The sequence below is a fragment of the Miniopterus schreibersii genome (assembly GCF_964146895.1).
Source record: "Miniopterus schreibersii genome assembly, chromosome: 8".
NCBI classification, from domain to species: domain Eukaryota; kingdom Metazoa; phylum Chordata; class Mammalia; order Chiroptera; family Miniopteridae; genus Miniopterus; species Miniopterus schreibersii.
In genome coordinates this window covers 60,836,318-60,856,493 of record NC_138109.1, presented here as the reverse complement: position 1 = coordinate 60,856,493, position 20,176 = coordinate 60,836,318, and the positions used below count along the sequence as shown (strand labels likewise).

The window sequence follows — 20,176 nt, the reverse complement described above, 5'->3', positions numbered from 1 at the left end:
CATGGAATCAAGATTAATAACCTGCTTGGTGAGTTTTGTCCAGTTTGGAATCTGGCACCTTTGTACTCAGTGTGGCCTGTCAGGCTCTCCACGATTCTTTCTAAAAGTCCCAGCAGTGGGGGTCAAAGACAGCTACAGTGACTGAGAACCAAACTGCCTTACCTGCTTTCATTATTTCAACTCTTCTACAAGGCATTTAATCACGGTCAAGGAGAGTCTGAAAATGGATTTAAAGTTCACCAGTATAGTCCCAGTGCTTAGAACAATGCCTGGCACATTGGAGGTACTCAGTAAATATTTGTGCAATGAATAAAATGGGATAGGTCTGGCTGACGATGGATGCTGCACTCTCCTAAACAGACTGTCACTTAAGTATGACTGAGAGGAAGAGGATCTGTCCACTGTACCCTTCTGTGGGGTTGGGCTCCCATCTCCACTGTCCACATGGAGCATTTGCCTTCATTACCAGTCCCTTCATCTCAGGGCACTAGGTACCTGGACAGACTTTGCTTTAGGCAAGTGATTTTGTAGCTGTTGCACTTGGTTTCACTAGTTAAACAAGTTGAGCAGAGTTTATGGAAAAGACAAAACAAAACAAAAACAATATCTTGGATTTTTATTTCTGGGCTCACTGGTCAATCCCTCAATATTTCTCCAGAAAATACTTAGTCCCTTCTATACCAGACACAAACCTACGTAACATAATACTGTAGGCCTTCACAATCTAGTTAGTATAAATAAACACTACCAAATAAAATACTGCATGAGAACCACAAATGCCACAAAAATAGGGTTCTAAGTATCACATCATGTCAAATGGGATGATTGTTTTCAGTGAGGAGAAGAGGAAGGCTTCATCAGAGGAGGTATTCTCTCTAGCATGGAAAGAATGAAGAACATTTCAATAGGCAGAGTGGTTATATGGCATTAATAAGTACTGTAATTACAAGATAGCAACACTATACCATCTGTCATATATGTTTAACTATCAGTCCAGCATCCATTATGCCTCTGATTTTTGTTTGTTTGTCTGTGATTCTTTGTCTTTCAAAGCCATGATCCTGAGTCATTTTAACCAAGAAACATTTATATATAAAAAACAAGTGTGTGTTGGTGTGTAAGGGCAGGTGCTGGGACACTGTTAATAGAATGTGGTGCTGGTATTGCCCTTCATTCCTTCTTTTCTTTACCAAGCACATGAGCCACCTGTCCCAGATAACAGATTTTTGATATTCATTCTTTCTCAGTTAATAATTGTATTTATTTTGCAAAAATGAGTTGCCATCTTTCTCTGTTTACAAATATCATATTGTTCCTGACTAAAAAAAGAAGAGTGGATGCCCTGGCCAGTGTGGCTCAGTTGGTGGAGCATTATCCCGTGCACCCAGAGGTCGCCAGTTTGATTCCTGGTCAGGGCACGTGCTCTGGTTTCAGGCCTGATCCCAGTAGAGGGTGGGCAGGAGGCAGCCAATTGATGCTACTCTTTCATTGATGTTTCTCCCTCTCCCTCTCTCTTCCTTTTTCTCTATAAATTCAATAAAAATATATTTTTTAAAAAAAGAAGAGTGAAGAATATGGCAGATGTTTAACATATTTTTTAAAAAAGTTAAGGGGAGGTTGAGGTTGAGGAACTTTTCCCAATTCTTTTCCCATAGTTTTACCTATTTACTCAGTTAACACTTATGGAATGTCTGCTATGTCTCAGCACAGATGATGGGAAGGTGTTCTCGGTAGAGTGGTTATATTACAATATATCCTCTAACTCTTCAAGAGAAATGCTGTACTTTTTTCCTATATGTTGTGTGATCTAGCTCTAGATAAATGCTTTAATTTTGGTTGTTCGTTTCCCCTACCGTGTTGATGAATCTCACTACATAAGGAGCATTTCATGGTAAGGAGCAAGTAGCACAGTTAGGGGGTCATGCATTCAACTAGTATTTATTGAGCAATTTTTACGAGCTAAGTACTGTACATAAGAATTGAGTAATTTAGTTTCTGAGAACGACAATCAGTTTAAGCCAGAAAAGAGTGGAGCAGTTTTACAGTTACGCACAAAATTTATTTTTGTTCGGTAGGGGTGTGGGAAGAAGGCAGACAAAAGTCGAAGATCAGATTCCTGACTGGAAGGAATTCAAAGTGTCCACCTGAGAAATCTCCATTTAAGCATCAAGGGCAGAGGAACTGCTCTCTATCGGAGGGTGCAAAAGGTGACTTGTTTCTAAGCCCCCTTCGCCCGTCCTGGGGCGAGCCGCACGGACTGGCCCACTCGGCCGGACAGTCTGCGGGCTCTGGTGCAGCTGACAGGAGGCGCCCTGCGCGCGGGAGCCAGCGACCACCCCACCTGCCGCAGGGCGCCGACCCCGCCCCCGGGCGCCGAGCCCCGCCCCCAGGCGCGCGGGCCAATGGGCTGGGCCCGAGGGGCGGGGCGAGGCCGGGCGGGCGGAGCGAGGCCGGGGGCGGGGCGGCGGCGGCCAGCGCGGTCGTGGCGGTGGCAGCCGGGGCGGCGGCGGCTTGGCCGAGCGTCCGCGGGTCGTGGGGGGATGGGGTCTGCGAGCTCCAGCCCTCGGCCGCCGGGGCGACGGCCGTGAGTGTCGGGCGGGCGTCCGCGTCCGGGACGCAGGATGGAGCGTTGCGGTGAGTGTGGGTCGGCGGCGCTCGCTCCGGCCGCGGCGGCTGCGACTCGGGGCTGGGGTCACCCGGGGCGGCCGCCGGCGAGGTGCGGTACAAGGTCCGGGCGGCCCACGCGGTGGCCCTGAGCGAAGGCGGTGCGGCTGCGGTGTGCGCCAGGGGCCGGGCCGGCGTCCTCAGGGCTTCTGGCCCTTCGGGGAGGGTAAACCGAGGGACCGGAGCAATGGGTGAGCCGGAGCGGCAGGAGCGGAGAAGCCGGGCGGGCGCGAGCCGCCGCTTCGCTGACACTGCGGGTCCCGGGTGGGTATCTCGAGTTCGCCGCCGCCGCCGGGGGGAGACTCGCCGGGCGGACTTTCACCCCACTCCAGGTTCCCGCGAGCTCCCGGCCGCCCCTCTCCCCGTGCTGGCCCCGCGCCCTCCCCCGCCTCCTGTCGGAATGCAGGGGCTCCTCTCCTTTCCCCCACTGGGTCTTCACGCTCGCCTTCTTCACTTGGGATCTTTTTCGAAGTTTGGTGACGTTTTCCGAAATTTCAGTCCGACAAATTCAAAGGCTTAGATAAAATAACAGACATCTCTTGTGCCATATCTACTTTTAACTTTAATTTAATTTTATTTATCACTCTTCACCTCACCTAGGCCCAGGCTGTTTATCATTTGGGGGTGGGAAGCTCTGAATGTGGAAAACCCCTCTCCTTCCCTTTCTGCCCGAGTGCCCCCCTCTGGTGCGTCACTGTCACTCTCTCCATACCTCTCCCCTTCTACCCCCACTTCTCTCTCTTCCTTCTGTAGCTGCCCCTTCCGTCCCCCCACCCTCACCCCTACCTCCACCCCCACATCTATCATTTCCCAGCCTTGGCCCAAGAGCAAATCCTGTGCTTTGCAAAATGCAGCTACCACTAGAAGGAGAGAGTATCCCTGGGAGTTTGTTTCCCTAAACATCCCAGGACTTCATGATCCAGACCTCATTCTCAGGTCAGCTTTCCTTTGGCAGGAAGAGTAACCAGGGACTCTTCTTGTCTGTGATCCCCTCTGACTAGTCCAGACTCTATCTTGCTTTTTCAACACTACTCCTCATTAGAGACAAAAGTGACTTTATCTTCGCGCTCCCCCCCACCCCCATTGAATTTTTTGGATCTTTGATATCCTGTCTTCTGACCTTGGCGCTTTTGGAGAAGTTGGGAGGTGCTTTGTGAAAATTCCAAGACCGCGATGGAACTGAAATAGCCAAGGCGCTTTTGGTTCCACATTTACCCTTTTCTTTCTAATTCTTTTTTGGGAATTAGCTTCACCTCCTATTCAGTTGGGGGGAGGCCTTTCCTCGTCACGAAAAATAATTTTAAATTAGATGTGACTTAATATTTAGAATGAGTAAAGAAATCACAACAAATACTGCGAAGGTCTTGGAGATTTAGATCTGTTTCTTCAGAGATTTCTTTAGGCAGTTTGCCAGAAATGCATACTTAGAAATGCTTCTTGATTGTAGGAACTGCGCAAGTGAGGAATCCTGATGCTTATGCTTCATTAGCTTTTATGGTACAAATAGCTCTAGTGTTCTGATTCCGAGAAGAGTTTGAGTGAACTTGAAGGAAAGTGATAGGACTGGGTAGAAAATGTTTCAGTCCCCACATTGGCAGGAAATAAACTTTGGCTGAGATGAAAAAGCACTGTTCAGGGAATCTGTGGTGGCTGGTCATTCTTGCTCTGCCCACCTCTCTAAAATAGAACACCCACCTAAATTATCAGTGCCATCACCTCTGACTGTAAAGGCCCTTTAGCTAGGAATTTGGACTTCTGCAACCATTGCTGTTGGTCCCTAGGATTAGTAGTATGTTGAACAAAACTCATGCCCAGAAGGCACCCTGGAAGAATTTGTATTGGTGGTTCATTTCAGCATTCACTCAGGCAATTGAGTGTGATCCCATTCTTTGTTAAGGTCCTATGGAACCTTTTAGTCTATTGGGTAGAAGTAGACAATTATGAATAAATAGAGCCTAAGACAATCTTGGGTTACCCAAGAAATGTATGTTGAATGTCCTTTGGGGAAAGTAGAGGGATGATTTATTTTCAGTGGAGAGAATGAAAAGGTTTCTTAGAAAAGGCTATGTTTTGTATGAATTGAAGTTAAGAAAATGATTTTAATAAGCACAGAAGGCAGAAGGGTCCTTCTGGCCAGAATTGCTGGTTATGTCTAATGCGTGCCAGGATGCCACTGATCGGCGCGCGTGATTCTTCTTTGAAGACTATTTTGTGTGCTTGTTTGTAATTTCCTACCTCACCTCCAGCATGATGATGAGCTACAATACATAAAGGCACCTTCACTTGTAATGAAACGAGGTTTGAAAGGAAGGTTAGGAATACATTTTGGTACGATGAGGATTTTTCTGTTTCTGTTTTGTCTTTATTATTGCTCCAGTAAGCACAAGAGCCATTTGGTGATACTGCTTCCCTGGAAAATAATTTTTCTTTTTTTAAAAAAATGTTTTAGAATTTGTCACCAAGAAAGTTTTCCAATACCATAATCTTCCTTTCTAAGGAAGAGGGCGGAAAATATTTTTTAAAGTATTATGGAAGGATGTTGAGTTTGAGGGACTATTCAAAAGGAGCTTCGTATAGTTTTACTTATTTATGTAGTATTCATTGAGCACCAGCGTGATAATAGGTGTTTATATACTTAGAGTTTTGACAGATGTATACACCCATGTAATCACCACAATAATCAAGATATAGAACATTTCCATCACACCAAAAACTTCCCTCAGGCTTATTTAGAACTCCCCCACCCAACCACCACAATCCCTGTCCCCAGGCAACTATTGATGTCTTTGTTACTAGTGGTTATTTTCCATTTTTTTTTAGAATTTCATGTATATGAAATCATACAGTATATATTTTGTGCCTGGCTTCTTTCGTTTAGCACCTCAAACACATTGAGATTTCATCTATGGTTCATCTATGGTTTTTGCTATAGTGTGGATATTTATTAAGTAGTATTCCATTGTAAGGCTGTATCGCAATTTGTTTATCCATTTATGTGTTGATGGACATTTGTGTTGTTTCCAGTTTTTTACTATGATGAAAAAAGTTGCTATGTACATTTGTGTACAAGTTTTTGGATGAATTTATGTTTTCATTTCAAGAGTAGAATTGCTGGGTTGTATGGTAAATGTATGTTTAACTGGATAAGAAACTGCCAGGTTGTTCTCCAAAGTGGTTGTGTACCTTGTGTAGCAGCAATGAGTGAGAATTTTAGTTTTTCTGCATCCTGCCCCAAATTTGGTATTTCCATCTAGCTAAAATTAAGAATTTTAGTAGATATTCAGTAGTACTTCATTGTGGTTTAAATTTGCATTTCCCTGATACTAATGGTGTTGAGCACTGTTTCATATGCTTATTGCCCAGTTGTGTATCTTCCTTTGCAAAATGTCTGTTTATATCTTTGACTCATTGAATTTTTGTTTTCCTCTTATCGAGTTGTAAGAGCTCTTGAAACAATTTGTATGCAAGTCCTTTGTCAGATACTTTCTCCCAATTTGTGGCTTATATTTCATTCCTTAACAGTTGTCTTTCTAAGGGAAGTTTTAAATTTTGATGAAGTCCAGTTTACCAATGTTTTCTTACGGTTCTTGTTTTTTGTGTCCATCTAAGAAATTGCTCCCTAGATTTTCTCCCATTTTTTTTTTTTTTTTGAGGTATCCTCAAGCCTTTTTTAATGGACAAGATTATAAATATTTTAGGCTTACAGGCTATAGCAATACAATTACTCAGTTCTGCTTTGTAGCTCAAAAGCAGTTATTGACAATACATAAATGATTGGGCAGTGCTGTGTTCCCCCAAAGCTTTTATTTATAAAAATAACCAAAGAATATATATGCATAATCCGATGTAGTGAACCCAATGTGGTGCAGGGGCTGGGTGGAGGGGGGAAAAGGGTGGGAAAATGGGGGACATCTGTCATACTGTCAACAATTAAAAAAATGGGCAGCTACCCCCTCTGACTCCTGAATTTAAAGAATTTATTGTTTTTTAAAAAATATGTCTTTATTGATTTCAGAGAGAGGAATGGAGAGGAGAGAGAGAGACAGAAACATCAATGATGAGAGAGTCATTGGCTGCTTCCGGCAAGCCCCCCACTGGGGATCGGGCCTACAACCTGGGCATGTTCTCTGATGGGGAATCAAACCTCGATCTCCTGGATCATAGGTCAATGCTCAGCTGCTGAGTCATGTTGGCCTGGCAAGAACTGGTAGTTTTAAGTTATATATTTAGGTCCATGATACATGTTGAGTTAATTTTTGGGTACTCTGTGAAGTAATTGGAGGATCATTTTTCTCTCAAATGTATATCAAGTTATTTAGCACCATTTGACTGCCTTTCTCCCATTGAATTACTTTGGTACCTCTTGAAAATCAATTCACTGTATATATGTGGGTCTATTTCTGGACTCTTCTATTCTGTTGATCCATGTCTCTCTTTATACCAACATCATTCTATCTTGACTACTGTAGCTCTGTATTAAATCTTGAAATCAGGCAGTGCAAGTCCTACAACTTTGCTCTTTTTCAAAACTATTTTGGCTGTTCCATATCTTTTACATATGTACATTTTAGACTTGGCCTGTCAATTTCTACAAAAAATTCAAGGGGGGATTTATTTGGAATTGCTTGAAACTATACATGAATTTGAGGGAAATTAAAGTCTTAACAGTATTGAATCTTCTAATCCATGAACATGGTATACTTGTTGATTTATTCAGTTCTTTAATTTGCACTAGTGTTTTGTTTTAAATTTAGGATCTTATACATATTTGGTTAAATTTATTTCTAAAAATATTTTGTTTTTTTGATGTTACTGTAAATAGTATTAGTTTCTAAAATTGTATTTTCCAGTTGTTTGTTGCTAGTATAGAAATAAAATTGATTGTGGTATATTGGCCTTGTATTCTGTGACCTTGCTATGTTTATTTATATGCCATTCGGATGTCAGTATAACCCCATCTGCAGTTTTGACAAGCTTATTTATAGGTCCCTAAGGATTTTCTAGGTATACAAACATGTCATATTAGAATAAAGCATTTTACTTCTTCCCTTTAAACTTGTATGTGTTTTTTTTTCTTGTTTTATTATACTGTCTAAAACCTTCAGTAACATTTTTGATCCTGATCTTAAGGGGAAAACATTGACTTTCATCATTAACTATGATGTTGGCTGTAGATTTTTGGTAAATGCCTTTTGTGAGGTTGAAGGAATTCTTTTCTGTTCCTACTTTGCTGACTGTTTTGATCATGAATGGATGTGGGATTTTGTCATATGCTTTTTCTGCATCTATTGCGACGATACTCTTTTTCTGTTGAATATTAAACAAAGCTTGCATTCCTGGGGCAAACTCTTTTTGGTGATAATGTATTATCTTTTTAATATATTGTTGGGTTTCACTTGCTAATACTGTGTTAAGAAATCAGGTATGTTTTTCTGGAAATGTCATTGTCTGGTTTCAGTATAAGGGTAACATTGACCTCAGAAAATGAGTGGGAAAGTGTTCCTGTCTTCTCTATTTTCTGAGAGTTTTTGTCAGATTATTTTATCTGACTCAATAGATTTCATCAGTGAGGCTATCTGGGTCTGCAGTCTTTGTTCTGAGACATTTTCAATTTATTCAATACCTATAAGGTTATTCGAATTTTCTATTTCTTGTGTTAGGTTTGGTCATTTGTGTCATTCAAGAAATTTTTCCACTTTATCTGAGTTGTTGAATTTATTGGCAAAGTTGTTTGTAACGTTGCCTTGTTACTGTCTTAATATCTATAGGGTCTATACTGATGTCTCTTTTCTTCATTAATGGTATTAGTAATTTGTTTTCTCTCCTTACTTTTTTTTCAGTCTAGCTAGATATGTATTTTTATAAATGATTTTTTCAAAGAACAAGCTTTTAGTTACATTGATTTTTCTCTGTTGTCTGTTTTCTATATCATCGATTTCTACTCTTACCATTGTTTCCTTCCTTTTACTTTGTTTAAATTGTTCTTTGTTCTCTAGCTTCTTAAAGTAGAGGAAGCTTAGATCATTGACTTTAGGCCCTTCTTTTTAACACATCAGCTAAAGCTGTGTATTTCTCTAACCACTGCTTTCACTGTGTAACTTACACCTTTTGAAATGAGTTTTCATTTTCATTCGGTTCAAAATAATTTCATATTTCCCTTGTGGAAATGATGCATGGATTACTTAAGAGTATAGCTTATAATTTACAAATATTTAGGGATTTCCAAATTTAATTTTGTTTGGGTCAGAGAACATATACTGTATGATTTCAGTCCTCTTAAATTTATTGAGACTCATTGTATGCATGGTCCCATATATGGTCTTAGTGAACATTTTATGTGCGTTTGAAAAGAATGCGTTTGAAAATTCTGCTGTTTTTAAGTAGAATTTTTTGTAAATGTCTATGAGGACAAGTTGGCTGATAATAGTGTTCAAATCGTCTATACCCTTACAGATTTTCTGTTATCTGTTCTATCAGTTAATGAGACAAGATTGTTGAAATCTTAACTGTCATGGGGTATATCTATTTTTCCTGACACTTCTGTCAGTTTTTGCCTCATATATTCTGGTGCTCTATTTTTAGGTGCATATACTTTTAGATTAAGTCTTTATAATGAATTGACTTAGTTATCATTATGAAATGTTACTCTTTAATCTTTGGTAAAACTTATCTGATATAATAGAACTATTTCTACTTTTTTATGATTAATATTTGCATGCATATCTTTTTCTGTTGTTTTACTTTCAATATATCTGTATGTTTACATTTCAAATCTGTTACTTCTAGTCAGTATGTAGTTGAGTCTTTTTTATCAAGTTGGACAATTTCTGCCTTTTCATAGGTGTGTTTAGAGTATTTCTGTTTAACGTAATTATTGATATGATTGGGTTTAAGTCTTTCACCTAGCTGTTTATTTTTAATTTGTCTCATCTTTTTTTTTTCTTTTCTCTTTTTCTTCTTTTGGATTAATTTTTTGAAATTCCATTTATGTCCATTATTGGCTTACCAACTGTACCTCTGAAGATTTTATTATATATTTCTACTTATTATAGGAAACCTTCAAATAATATGCTGTTTCACATATAATATAAGAACCTTATTGTGTACTTTCATTTTCCTCCTCCCTTACTTTTTGCTATTGTCAAACATTTTACTTCAGTATGTGTTGTAAATGCCACAGCACACTGTCACTTTTGTTTGAAATTTTTAAATAAATTTACAAAATGAGCCTTGTTTTGAAGCTTCCATTGGGTGAGTCTAGAATGCCATTTTTGTTAGGATTGGTTTGAATGTACTACGAACACATGCCTTTCTGGGATCTCCTTGAGTGTTTAACAGGTCTCTACTCTGGCCGATGAAAACTCAAGAGGTCTCCCAGTCCTGTGGGAGCAGTGGGGAAAGTCCTGCTACAGCTCCCAGGAAATTCTTTGCCCATCCTTGTGGAATTTCACACTACACATGTGCAGCTTTATATTCAGCAAGAGAATTAAGGAATTGCCTGTGCAAATTTCTGGAGTCTTCTTCCTTCCTCTCTGTTACTCTGTCCTACAGATTCCAGCTGCTGCCCCAGTCTCCCTGGACTACGATCCCTGTAAACCTCAACTTAACGGGAGTACCAGGCTTTGCTTGGCTTCTCTCTTCCTGTGCCATGGGTTAGAGTGTGCCTCTAGGCAGAAAGTTGGGGCAGTTGTAAGGTTCAGCCTCATTAGTTTGTGATCCCTTCTCTCAAGAATCACAGTTTTGTGCTGTCTGTAGTACAATGTCTGAAAACAGTATACTAGAAGGGCAAGTCTGGTCTCATTTATTCTTGTACTTGATATATATAAATTTTAAGGCTTTTTTAAAAACTACAGATTTTCTTTCCATCTTTTCCTTGCAGTTTATATGTTTAATAAAGTGTGTTGTTTGCTCTATAGAACAGCTGAGTCTAGATTTTGCTGAGGGCAGTCTGTGCTGTAATTTAACATGTTCCTCTGTCTTCTGCATTGCTTATAGAGTGGTAATTGGATCTAGAGCAAGGTTTCTTAGCCTTGACACTATTGACCATTTGGGCCAGGTAATTCTTTGGTAGGGGTTGGAGTGGGAGGGTTGCGCGTTTCTCTCCTGTGCAAGTAGGATATTTAGCAGCATCCCTGGCATCTATCCACTAGATGTCAGTACAACCTCTTCCTGAGTTGTGACAACCAAAAATGTCTCCAGGCATTGTCAGATGTTTTTAGACCCATGTTCTGTTATGAAAAGTAGGCTACTTAAACTACAGAATCAACTTAAGGAAGATGAAGACACCTCCCTAGCAAAAATAACAATACTCTATTAACACTGCAGAGAACTCATGAAAAAGATTTTAACAGTATGGAAGTTGAGGCTTCACAGATGGCTGACTTACGAGCAACATTACAGAGGATATGAATTTCTGTTTGAGAAGGAAAGAATACTAGAGACAATAATAATGTAAAATGGTAAAAATTTAAGTAGTTTTTCAGTTATATGTTTCTTCAGTAAATGTTTTTTCTGCAACTTGTTGAACAACATTTTAAGATGTTGAACTTCTACAATAGATGTACAGATAATTTTACTTTTTTAAAAAAAATATTTTACTGTTTAATTATAAACCAAGAATTTGGGACTTGCAGAAAGGTATTATTGCAATAACATACTTTTCATACTTGTAACTTATATATGTGTGTTATTACTATAAACAAAATACAAGTGAGGGGATTAATAAAATAACACTTTTAATTTAAAAGTGAACTACCATTTTTTCAAATGTTTCCAAATGTTATTATCCTCCTTATCAAGGAAGAAGGATTGAGAAGATAACAGAAAATGACGTATTTTTAAAAAGATTTAAGAGGAAGATTGGGATTGAGAAACTTGTCAAGAGTTTCCTCAGATAACCTTACTTAAAATTTAACCACCTAGTGTTCATTGAGGACCCACTCTCTGACAACAGTTGTGTGTTTTGAGATAGTTTAGAGAGAGATCTGGTGGGAACGTTCTGAAAGTAACCCAAAGCAGATTTTCCTCCATTGAGTTCTTGAGAGTTGCCCTGCCACTGCCCTCCTCCTTGGCCTTCAGAATCCTTTCCTCTCTCCCCATTGGTGTCCTCCAGTTTAGTCACCAGTGGTTTCCATGGTGAGTGTCCATGGTGCATCATTGTAGTTATCTCTAGTATCTCTCGTGCTTTAGATCTTAGTAGTGTTAGGTTTAAGGCTTAATTGGGTAAGTTTTTAAAAATTAAGTCTATGAAATAAATGTAGAGGCCAGGTAATCAAGGAGCCTGGGGCTCTCATATTAAACAACGTAGGGGCCTAATTGGCTTTCCTTCCCTAGTACTGTGTGCGTGAGAAGTGTCCCTCTTCCCTTTCTGTCAGTGGGCAGTCTCTGTCTCTATCATTTCTCTTTGTGTCTCTTCCTTGTTCTGTCTCCATCTTATTTTCCCCTCCACTTGTCTCTGCATCTTTCTTGGTCTTTCCCTCTGTCTTCTTCACCTCTCCACAATTGTTTCTTGCCTTCTCACATCTCTCTTTGTCTCTCGTCCACAGATTTTTCTCTCTCTCCCTCCTGTGTGCTCCTTTCTGTCTCTTGTCACACCACTACCTCCACCCCACATACCCTTTCTCCCCATCAAGACCTTGTTCAAGATGTTGTTAATGACATTGCCAGTTCCACTTTAATAAGAAACGCAATCTTCTTTATTAAGAGTAATAGTGGATAAGATAGCACAAAATAATATATTCTAAAATAAATGTAAGGGGGTGTTTCAGGTTGAATGACTTTCTCATATTTTTTCTTGAAAATCTTAATTATGATTTTATCAGGGTTGCACTGCTCCCCCACCCCCACTCCTTTGGCCTGGGATGTCCTGAGTCTCTTCTTGATAGTTTGTTTCAGTTCAGGGCATTATCAGTTTCCATGGTGAAAGTCCATGGCGCGTTTTTCTTTTTAAGCGTAGTTAGAAGGACAGTTTGTTTTTGAGGTTTCCTAAGTATCTGTGGCATGTCCTTGGTACTGTTGTGTTTGGGGTTTAAAGGAGTAAATTTATGTAAGGTGAGTTTAAAAATTCAGTGTGGGGCTAAAGTAACCAAGGAGCTGAGCATTTTCATATTTATCTTTCCCAAGTAACACTTGAAGGACCAAATTTGCTTTATTTCGCCAGCATTGTTTTTCTTGTAAGAGTTCAAAGATGTGAGAGACGTTCCTCTTTGTCAATGAGTATGTTCTCCCTCTCTCACTACTTCACTTGTTGGCTTTATCATGCTCACTTCCTTTTTCAAATATCTCTGTAAGTAGGTAGTTTTTCCTTTCTCTTATTTCTCATTCTTGTTTTCTTTTGGCCTTCACCTGTTTCTGCCTTGCTTGGTTTTGCCTCCCCCTGTGCCTGCACCCCCATCTTTTCTCTCTCTCCTCCTCACAGACTTTGTCTGCTTTCTCCCATGTGTGATAATTTTTCTCTGCCTCCACCGCTATCCAGTCGCCCTCCCCATACGCCCTTTGTTTCTCCAGTTCTTTGTGAATGTTCCAGCACTGTGGTAAATGGCATTGCTTGTTCCAGTGAGTAGTATGACATGGAAGCTTATGTGCTTTCAGCCCCTGCTGCTTTCTTTATTTCGTCTTTCAAAGACATTTTTCTTATTCTGAGCAAGTTTGAGAGTTGAAGAAAGTAATATCGCTTTAAGTTAGCGATTTTCAACTGGTGTGCCATGGCACACTAGTGTGCTGCGAGAATTTTTAAAACATTCAATACCTGACCATTTAGTCAGGAGGACCTCTCTTCCCTGAGATTGCCAAATAAAATAATGACAGCAGCCAACACAATAGCCTTCCGGTGTGAATGAATCAAAATTATACCTATTTTTTTTGTCAGATCAGCAAAAAATGTATTTTTTGGTGTGCCACAGAACTTTAGTAATTAGTTTATGTGTGCCATGGGATGAAAAGGTTGAAAATCGGTGCTCTAAGTGGAAAGTATTCCCCTCCACAGAGGGGAGAGTAGTTGGCTGGTTTTGAGGTTGGTTCATTCTTCTAAAACGGAGTTGAGCCCCAGGCCTCGTTACACTTTACCTGCGTGCGTCCTGTTTTTGTTTTCTTAAAGGAGTTGGAGAGGAAGAAACAAGGTGGTCGAACGAAGTTCGTCGTAAGAAATGCAGATTGCTCCCCTTGGGAAACTCCCATTAGCCAGATCTAGTCGTCAGGTGACTCGTCCCGAAGGTTCGCTCCGCCTAGCCCGCTGCGCTGTGTCTACCGTGTTGTGCTGTTGGGACAGCGTGTGGCTTTGGGTGCCGCTGACAGCCAGAGTCCCGCGCGCGAGAACTGGGCGTCGAGCCCCGCCCCCAGGCCTGCTGGCCAATGGGCTGGGCCCAAGGGGGCGGGGCGGGTCCGGGCGGGAGGAGCAAAGCCAGGGGACGGGGCGGGGCGGCGGCTGCGGGCGGCGCGGTCGTGGCGGTAGCTGCAGGGGCGGCGGCGACTTGGCCTGGCGTCCGCGAGTTTTGGGAGATGGGGCCGACGAGCTCCAGCCCTCGACGGCGGCGTCGCCGGCGGCCTTGAGTGTTGGGAGGGCGTCCGCGTTTGGGACGCGGGATGGAGCGCCGCGGTGAGTTTGGGGCGGTGGCTGCGTCCCCGGGCTTGGGGTCACCCGCGGCGGCCGCCCGTGAGCTGCCGTCCAGGGTCCCGGCGGCCCACGCGGTGGCCCCGAGCGGAGGCGGCTGCGGTCTGCGCTGGAGGCTGGTTCTTCGGGGAGGGGTCGGACCCGGGCGAGGGGCGCGCGGCCCCGGGGCGTTGGAGCCGGGAGGGCGCGAGCGGATGGTGACGGCAATAAAAGTAAACACAGCACGTCCCACGGTCGGCATCCTGTTCTGGGAGCGCTCCTCGTTTAAGTTCCTTATTTCTCACGACAGGTCCGAGGTTGCTTCACTCGTTTTTCACGTGGGAAAACAGGCTAGAAACCTGCCGGAATATATAGACCAGGAACTGGCAGAGCGCGGCTTTAAGCCCAGGCCGCTGGGCTTCAGAACCTGGGCTCCTGACCGTTACTCCCGGTCTCGCTCTTCCTGCGGCGGCCCCGCTCGCGCTCCCTGACAGCAGCCCTCGCCTCAGCTGGGTCCATTCCCGAGACTAAGATTTCCGTGGGGCATTGTTTTCCTCGTCTCTGTGTTTTGGGCTGAGGAGGGGTGTTTCTTCCTGTCTCAATGATTTTTTCCAATTCCGTTGTGGATGTGTTTGGGGCTTGACGGTATTTTTGGGTTTTTTTTCAATTTCTTTTTGATGGGTGAGCTCAAGTCTGAGACTCTTCAAACTGGAGCCCTAGTGACTGAGGAGCCTCTTATCTCCATGTTAAACCCCCCCCCCCCCCCAAGAAGAAATTGGCCTCATACCTTTTCGGAGGACAGGACTGTAGCTGCTGAAGGATCAGCTGAACGCCCTTCCCCTTTCCCCAGCGTCTCCGTGATCATCTCCTGCCCCTCACTGTCAGTGTTCGCCGCCCTTTTTGCCCCATTTCCCCCCTCTGTTTTTAAATCCTGGGGTGGAGAACGTGCTCTTTGGCATTGGGTAGTTTGGGCTGGTCAAGGCAGAGCCCTGCCTGCCAGGAATGCTAGACATTCTGGAGGCGGGAGAGGTTGTGCAGCTTCCTCTTTTTAAAACGTGCTGGGTTCTAACTGCACAGGAATGAAGTGTATGTGCACTGCGTGCCTTTCTTTCAAATTACAGTTATTTGCATATTATTGCTAAAACTTTTGACATGCTCCTATTCTCTTTTTGTGGAGAGTGTCTTCTAAAAATGTAAAGACCTCCAGAATGAGGTTTTTTTCTGATTTATTTAGAATTTTTAAGTTAGATTCTTACCAAATCAGAAACTGTGCTGAAATAGCAGATTTCTGAAATAACTGGCAGTTTTTTCCTGAGTTAGAAAGAGTAAGATGGGAAACATTAACTGCCAATATTTGGGGCAGTTTTATACTTCAATTAGCCTACTGCCTAAAATGAAAATACTTCTATAATGATACATTTAGGGTGGTGGGGGGTACATGGGGCACCCGACATTACCACAGGCTATTGAAGTCTTGGAAAAACCACGTTCCAGGGTACTGGAAGTTAGTGTTCACATTTCTAGAGAAATTAGTTTTGCACAGTAATTTTCTGTTTGCTACAAAGTTCTTTGAAAGAAGTTTTTAATGTTGATGGTTTGGAGTTGAAAGTGATGCATGGGAATTAGGAGAGTTTCACAGATATTTTGCTCAACAATGTATTTGCACAGTTCAGACTTCACTTGGAAGTGATTTAGTAGGTTTCCATGAAGTCAGTTATGTTTCTGGAATTGTTTCTAGTCCTATATTTCTTGCTCACAGTCTCCAGATATATTGTAGTGAAGCCACATCTTGTTCATTACTTGTGTTAAAAAATAATCTCCCACAATAAAGCACTGCTAGTAATGACTAACAGTTATTGAGTCTTCATGATGAGACAGGCACTGTGCTAAGCGCTCACCATATTATTACCTCATTTAATTAAATTGCCAGTTGCAATCTGTTACTAACTACATTTTCTGTTAAACCAACTGGAGAATGTTCATTTTGGGACATGGAAAAGTAGTGTGGATGATCTCAGAAAGTGTATATCCTCCAAACTTTCTCGTTATCATTGTTCAACTTTATGAAAGCTTGAAAAAACCTAGTTATTTAAAATTTTTTAACTGTAAATTTTTTTCAGTTTGAAATATGAAAAGTAGTAAAGTATGTATAACAAAATTAGTACATTACTCACCATAATGCTGACTAGAGGTAGAGTATAACCCTTTTTAGTTCCTTCTTTCCCACTGCTTTTTGTTTTCTTTTTTTTTTACTGAATTTCTTAGTCTTGACTAAAAATGTTTAAGCAGTTTTGAAACACTTTACAACTTTGAGTTACTAATATGACACTTGTTAAATAAATTATTTTTTGCTGATATAAGTGAATTGTTTTATTTGGAACTTTTGATACGACTTCAGTTTTTATAACCACCTTTTTACCAATGACAACGACCAATTCTCTAATTTATTAAACTAAAAGCTGTCAAAATTAGTCAGAATGACTTCATTAAGTAAGCTGCAAAGGTGATGTTAGGTTAATAGTCTTCTCAATTAGTGATTTGTAAAAGAGCTGCCAAAATAAGACACTTAAGTGTTTGGGGATTTTTGTTGTTGTTGGGGAGACTTACGTATAACAATAGTGCATTAAAAATTGTCCTACGTTCATTTTAGAAATTATTTACACATTTAAGGGTTAATGTTAGGTAGGTTTGAACCTAGTTTAAATGTAGAAATTACATTCTCAGAAATAATTTGAGATTAAAAAGACTATTCAATAAGGGAACTTTGAAAACTATTAAAGAAGTATTGGGACATCTTTAATCATCAGAGGTAGAGAAATAATAATAGAAATCCAACTTTGATTTTTAGTTTTATGTAATCTGGCCTTTACTCAGCTTCGTATGCTTGGGGTTTTGTTGTTTTATTTTTGTGTGTGTTATTTTGAAAGATACTGTTTTAGAGACAAATTTTAAAAAAACATTGATATTTTCCAATTAAAACACTGCAACAATCTGGAGTTAATCATTTTTGTTTATATAAAAATTAATTAAAACTTTATAAGCTCAGGTTCATTCTGCAAATAGTTGTCAGTATCATCCCTCATATGCCACATACTATGCTATGAACAGAAAACAAATGGTTAGCAAACAGATGTGGTCTTGATTTCTTTGAGACTGTCACCTAGATAGTATAAGGTTCATGTCTTCCTATCGAGGTGAAAGCACCTAATAGGAGATTCTGCTGTAGCTTGGTGGTGGTAGTGGTGGTGTTTATGGGGGCAGGGGTGGTCCAGGAAGGTTTCTTGGAGGAAGTGATCTTTGAGCTGAGATTAGAATGGATAAACAAAGGGAAAGGAGTAGTCCTGGCAAATGGAACTGCGTCGAGATAGGACCAGGAGTTGAACAGTCATTGCTTTTAAAGTTGTAGGGTCATGGACCCATTATGAGTGTGAAACCAATTTGGTGGGTTGCAACCAGCATTTTAAAAAATGAAATGGAATAGAATAGAGTATATCATCTGAGTATATCACCTGGCTCCTTATCCGGAATCTGTTTTCTGTTATGTATTCCTACACATAACACCACACACAAACACAACATACTTAATGTGTATACTGGCTCATAATATAAAATTATTTTTTACTGTGGGACACGGTAAACATTGTCAGAAGAATGAGAAGCAGTTGTATGTGGCAGGAGTGTTGAGAGTGTTGACTAGGAATCTTGATTCCAGAGGACATTGCAGAGGTAGATAGGAGCCAGATCTCATGCTGAGCCTTGTAATGCACGATAGCTTCTTCTTCACCCTTTGAAAGAGTTTTGAGCAGAGAAATGACGTAAGATTCATGTTTTGAAAGTATACTCAACATTTTGGAGTGGGAAAAGAATGATGTTGATAGATCATTAGGAAATTAATAACTAGCGTAGACAAAAAATGATAGTAATTCACCTAGAGTGGTAGTAGAGATAGAAGTGGATAAATGAAAGAGAAGTAGATTAGGAAGAAAAATAGAGAGTTAGGTGAGGTTAGGATAGTGTAAATGATACAATAATGTATCTTACACATGACCTGGAAATGAATATTACATAAAAGTTGTTTAAATCTTACAGAAGTCCTTAGTAATTCTGCCATTTTCAAAGTATCTAAATATTCAAGACAAAATATTTGAAAAATGTTTTAATGATGATGCTTGAGCTAATTTAACTCCACAAGTCATTTCCTTTTTGATTCTAAGAGATACAAACAAAATTAGGACTTCTTCTTGTGGAAAGGTAAAATGTAAACATGAATCAGAAACAATTTTCTTGACTTCCAACTATGTACCAGGATTAGGTGTTTTATCATATGAAGTCTTTTTAAAAAATATATATTTTTATTGATTTTTTAGAGAGAGAGGGAGAGAGAAACATTGATATGAGAGCAGAATATTGATTGGCTTCCTCCTGCTCCCCCATCCCGTATCCAGCCTGCAACCCAGGCATGTAGGCATGTGTTCTGACTGGGAATTGAACCAGAAACCCCTTGGTGCACGGGACAGTGCCCAACCAACTCAGCCACACTGGCCAGGGCATCATACAGAGTCTCTTTTAATTTTGTGTTTCCTTTTAATCCTCATACACAGCCTGTAAGCAAATTGTACAGGTCACATATTTCGAAAGTATTCAGCCAGGATTCAAATCTAATTCCTTCTTGTTCCAAAAGATTGTGTTTTTAATATACCATCCTAAAATTACCAAAAATAATGCCCCGATAATCATACATTTGTTTGTTCAACCAATCCAGATGTGTCAGATTAGTGGACACCCTAAGAACTTGTTTTCAACAAAGAAATATTCTTGCTGAAACTTGGTAACCCAGATTATATCTATTCATATGTGTATGTATGTGTATGCATTATTATTGAGAACTAAATGTAATTGAACTTCTTTTATGTATTGTATGGATACTTTTATACCATTGTCTCTTTTATTGCTTACAATAATCTTATGAGGTAGATATTGTCAGGATGTTATTCCCAAAGTAAAGAGATGATTAACGGTTTATCAGATCACACATAGTAAGTGATGGAGAGGGATTTTGAAAACAGGTCTTTTTTTTTCTTCAAAACTCATATTTCATCGTTATTTTTGAAGGTGATGTCATAGAGGGAGAATATGTCTTTCCACTAAGTGACATTTCAGGATAACTTTTGCAAATTACAAAAATTCTGTACCCTAGGAGTTAAGAGCATGGGTTTAGATGACAAGGCAGATCTGAGTTTAAGTACCAGTTCATCATTTATCAGCTAAGAGCTCAGACAAATTATTTAACCTCCAAACCTCAGGTTCTTTAACATAATATGTGAAATGAAGATAATAGTAGTTTGCATATCATAAAGTTGTCAAGATTTCTGACAATAAATGGAAGCTGCCACTGTTAATAGTAGTACAGTACAGTGTTTGTGGTGGTTGGTTTTAATACAATTCTGAGGTGGGCTATGGGCTATTTGTGTAAACCTAATAGAATGTTCCCCCTGGTTGATGTGGTATTTGTGTTTCTCTTTTTTTGTTGTTTTTTTCTCACCCCTTTAAGGATTTCAGTTTTTCTGACTGATATATGAAAGGATGATTGCTCACAAACAGAAAAAGACAAAGAAAAAACGTGTTTTGTCATCAGGCCAGCTCTCTACTGATGTTACAACTTCTGAAATGGGGCTCAAGTCTGTAAGTTCCAACTCCGTTTTTGATCCGGATTACATCAAGGAGTTGGTGAATGATATCAGGAAGTTCTCCCATATGCTTTTGTATTTGAAAGAAGCTATTCTTTCAGGTTTGTCAACTATTTTCTCTTAGCATACTTACTGGATAGGTTGTAAAATTTTAAATGCCAGCCTGGTTACAGATAAGTGTGTACATAGTGGTAGAAAGAGGGTATTCTATAATTATTTTAGCCTTTCCCCCCAAATG

General features: G+C 40.4%; 1 protein-coding gene across 10 annotated transcripts in view; it reads left to right on the top strand.

The window, feature by feature from the left end:
* Positions 1-2,458: 2,458 nt before the first annotated feature.
* Positions 2,459-20,176, top strand: part of ARHGAP29 (Rho GTPase activating protein 29) — a 69,009-nt gene continuing 51,291 nt past the window's right edge. For 2 of the 10 annotated variants that reach the window (XM_081146001.1, XM_081145996.1), the window contains exons 1-2: positions 2,464-2,634; positions 19,803-20,039. Coding sequence is in view for 6 of the 10 variants with exons in the window: in XM_081145996.1 (XP_081002122.1) it covers positions 19,835-20,039 (205 nt within the window). In the remaining 4 variants the exon portion in view is untranslated. Of the gene's footprint in view, positions 2,635-14,064; positions 14,258-19,802; positions 20,040-20,176 lie in introns of those variants that run through there. The other 8 variants (XM_081145997.1, XM_081145995.1, XM_081145993.1 and 5 more) reach the window with 7 other exon arrangements.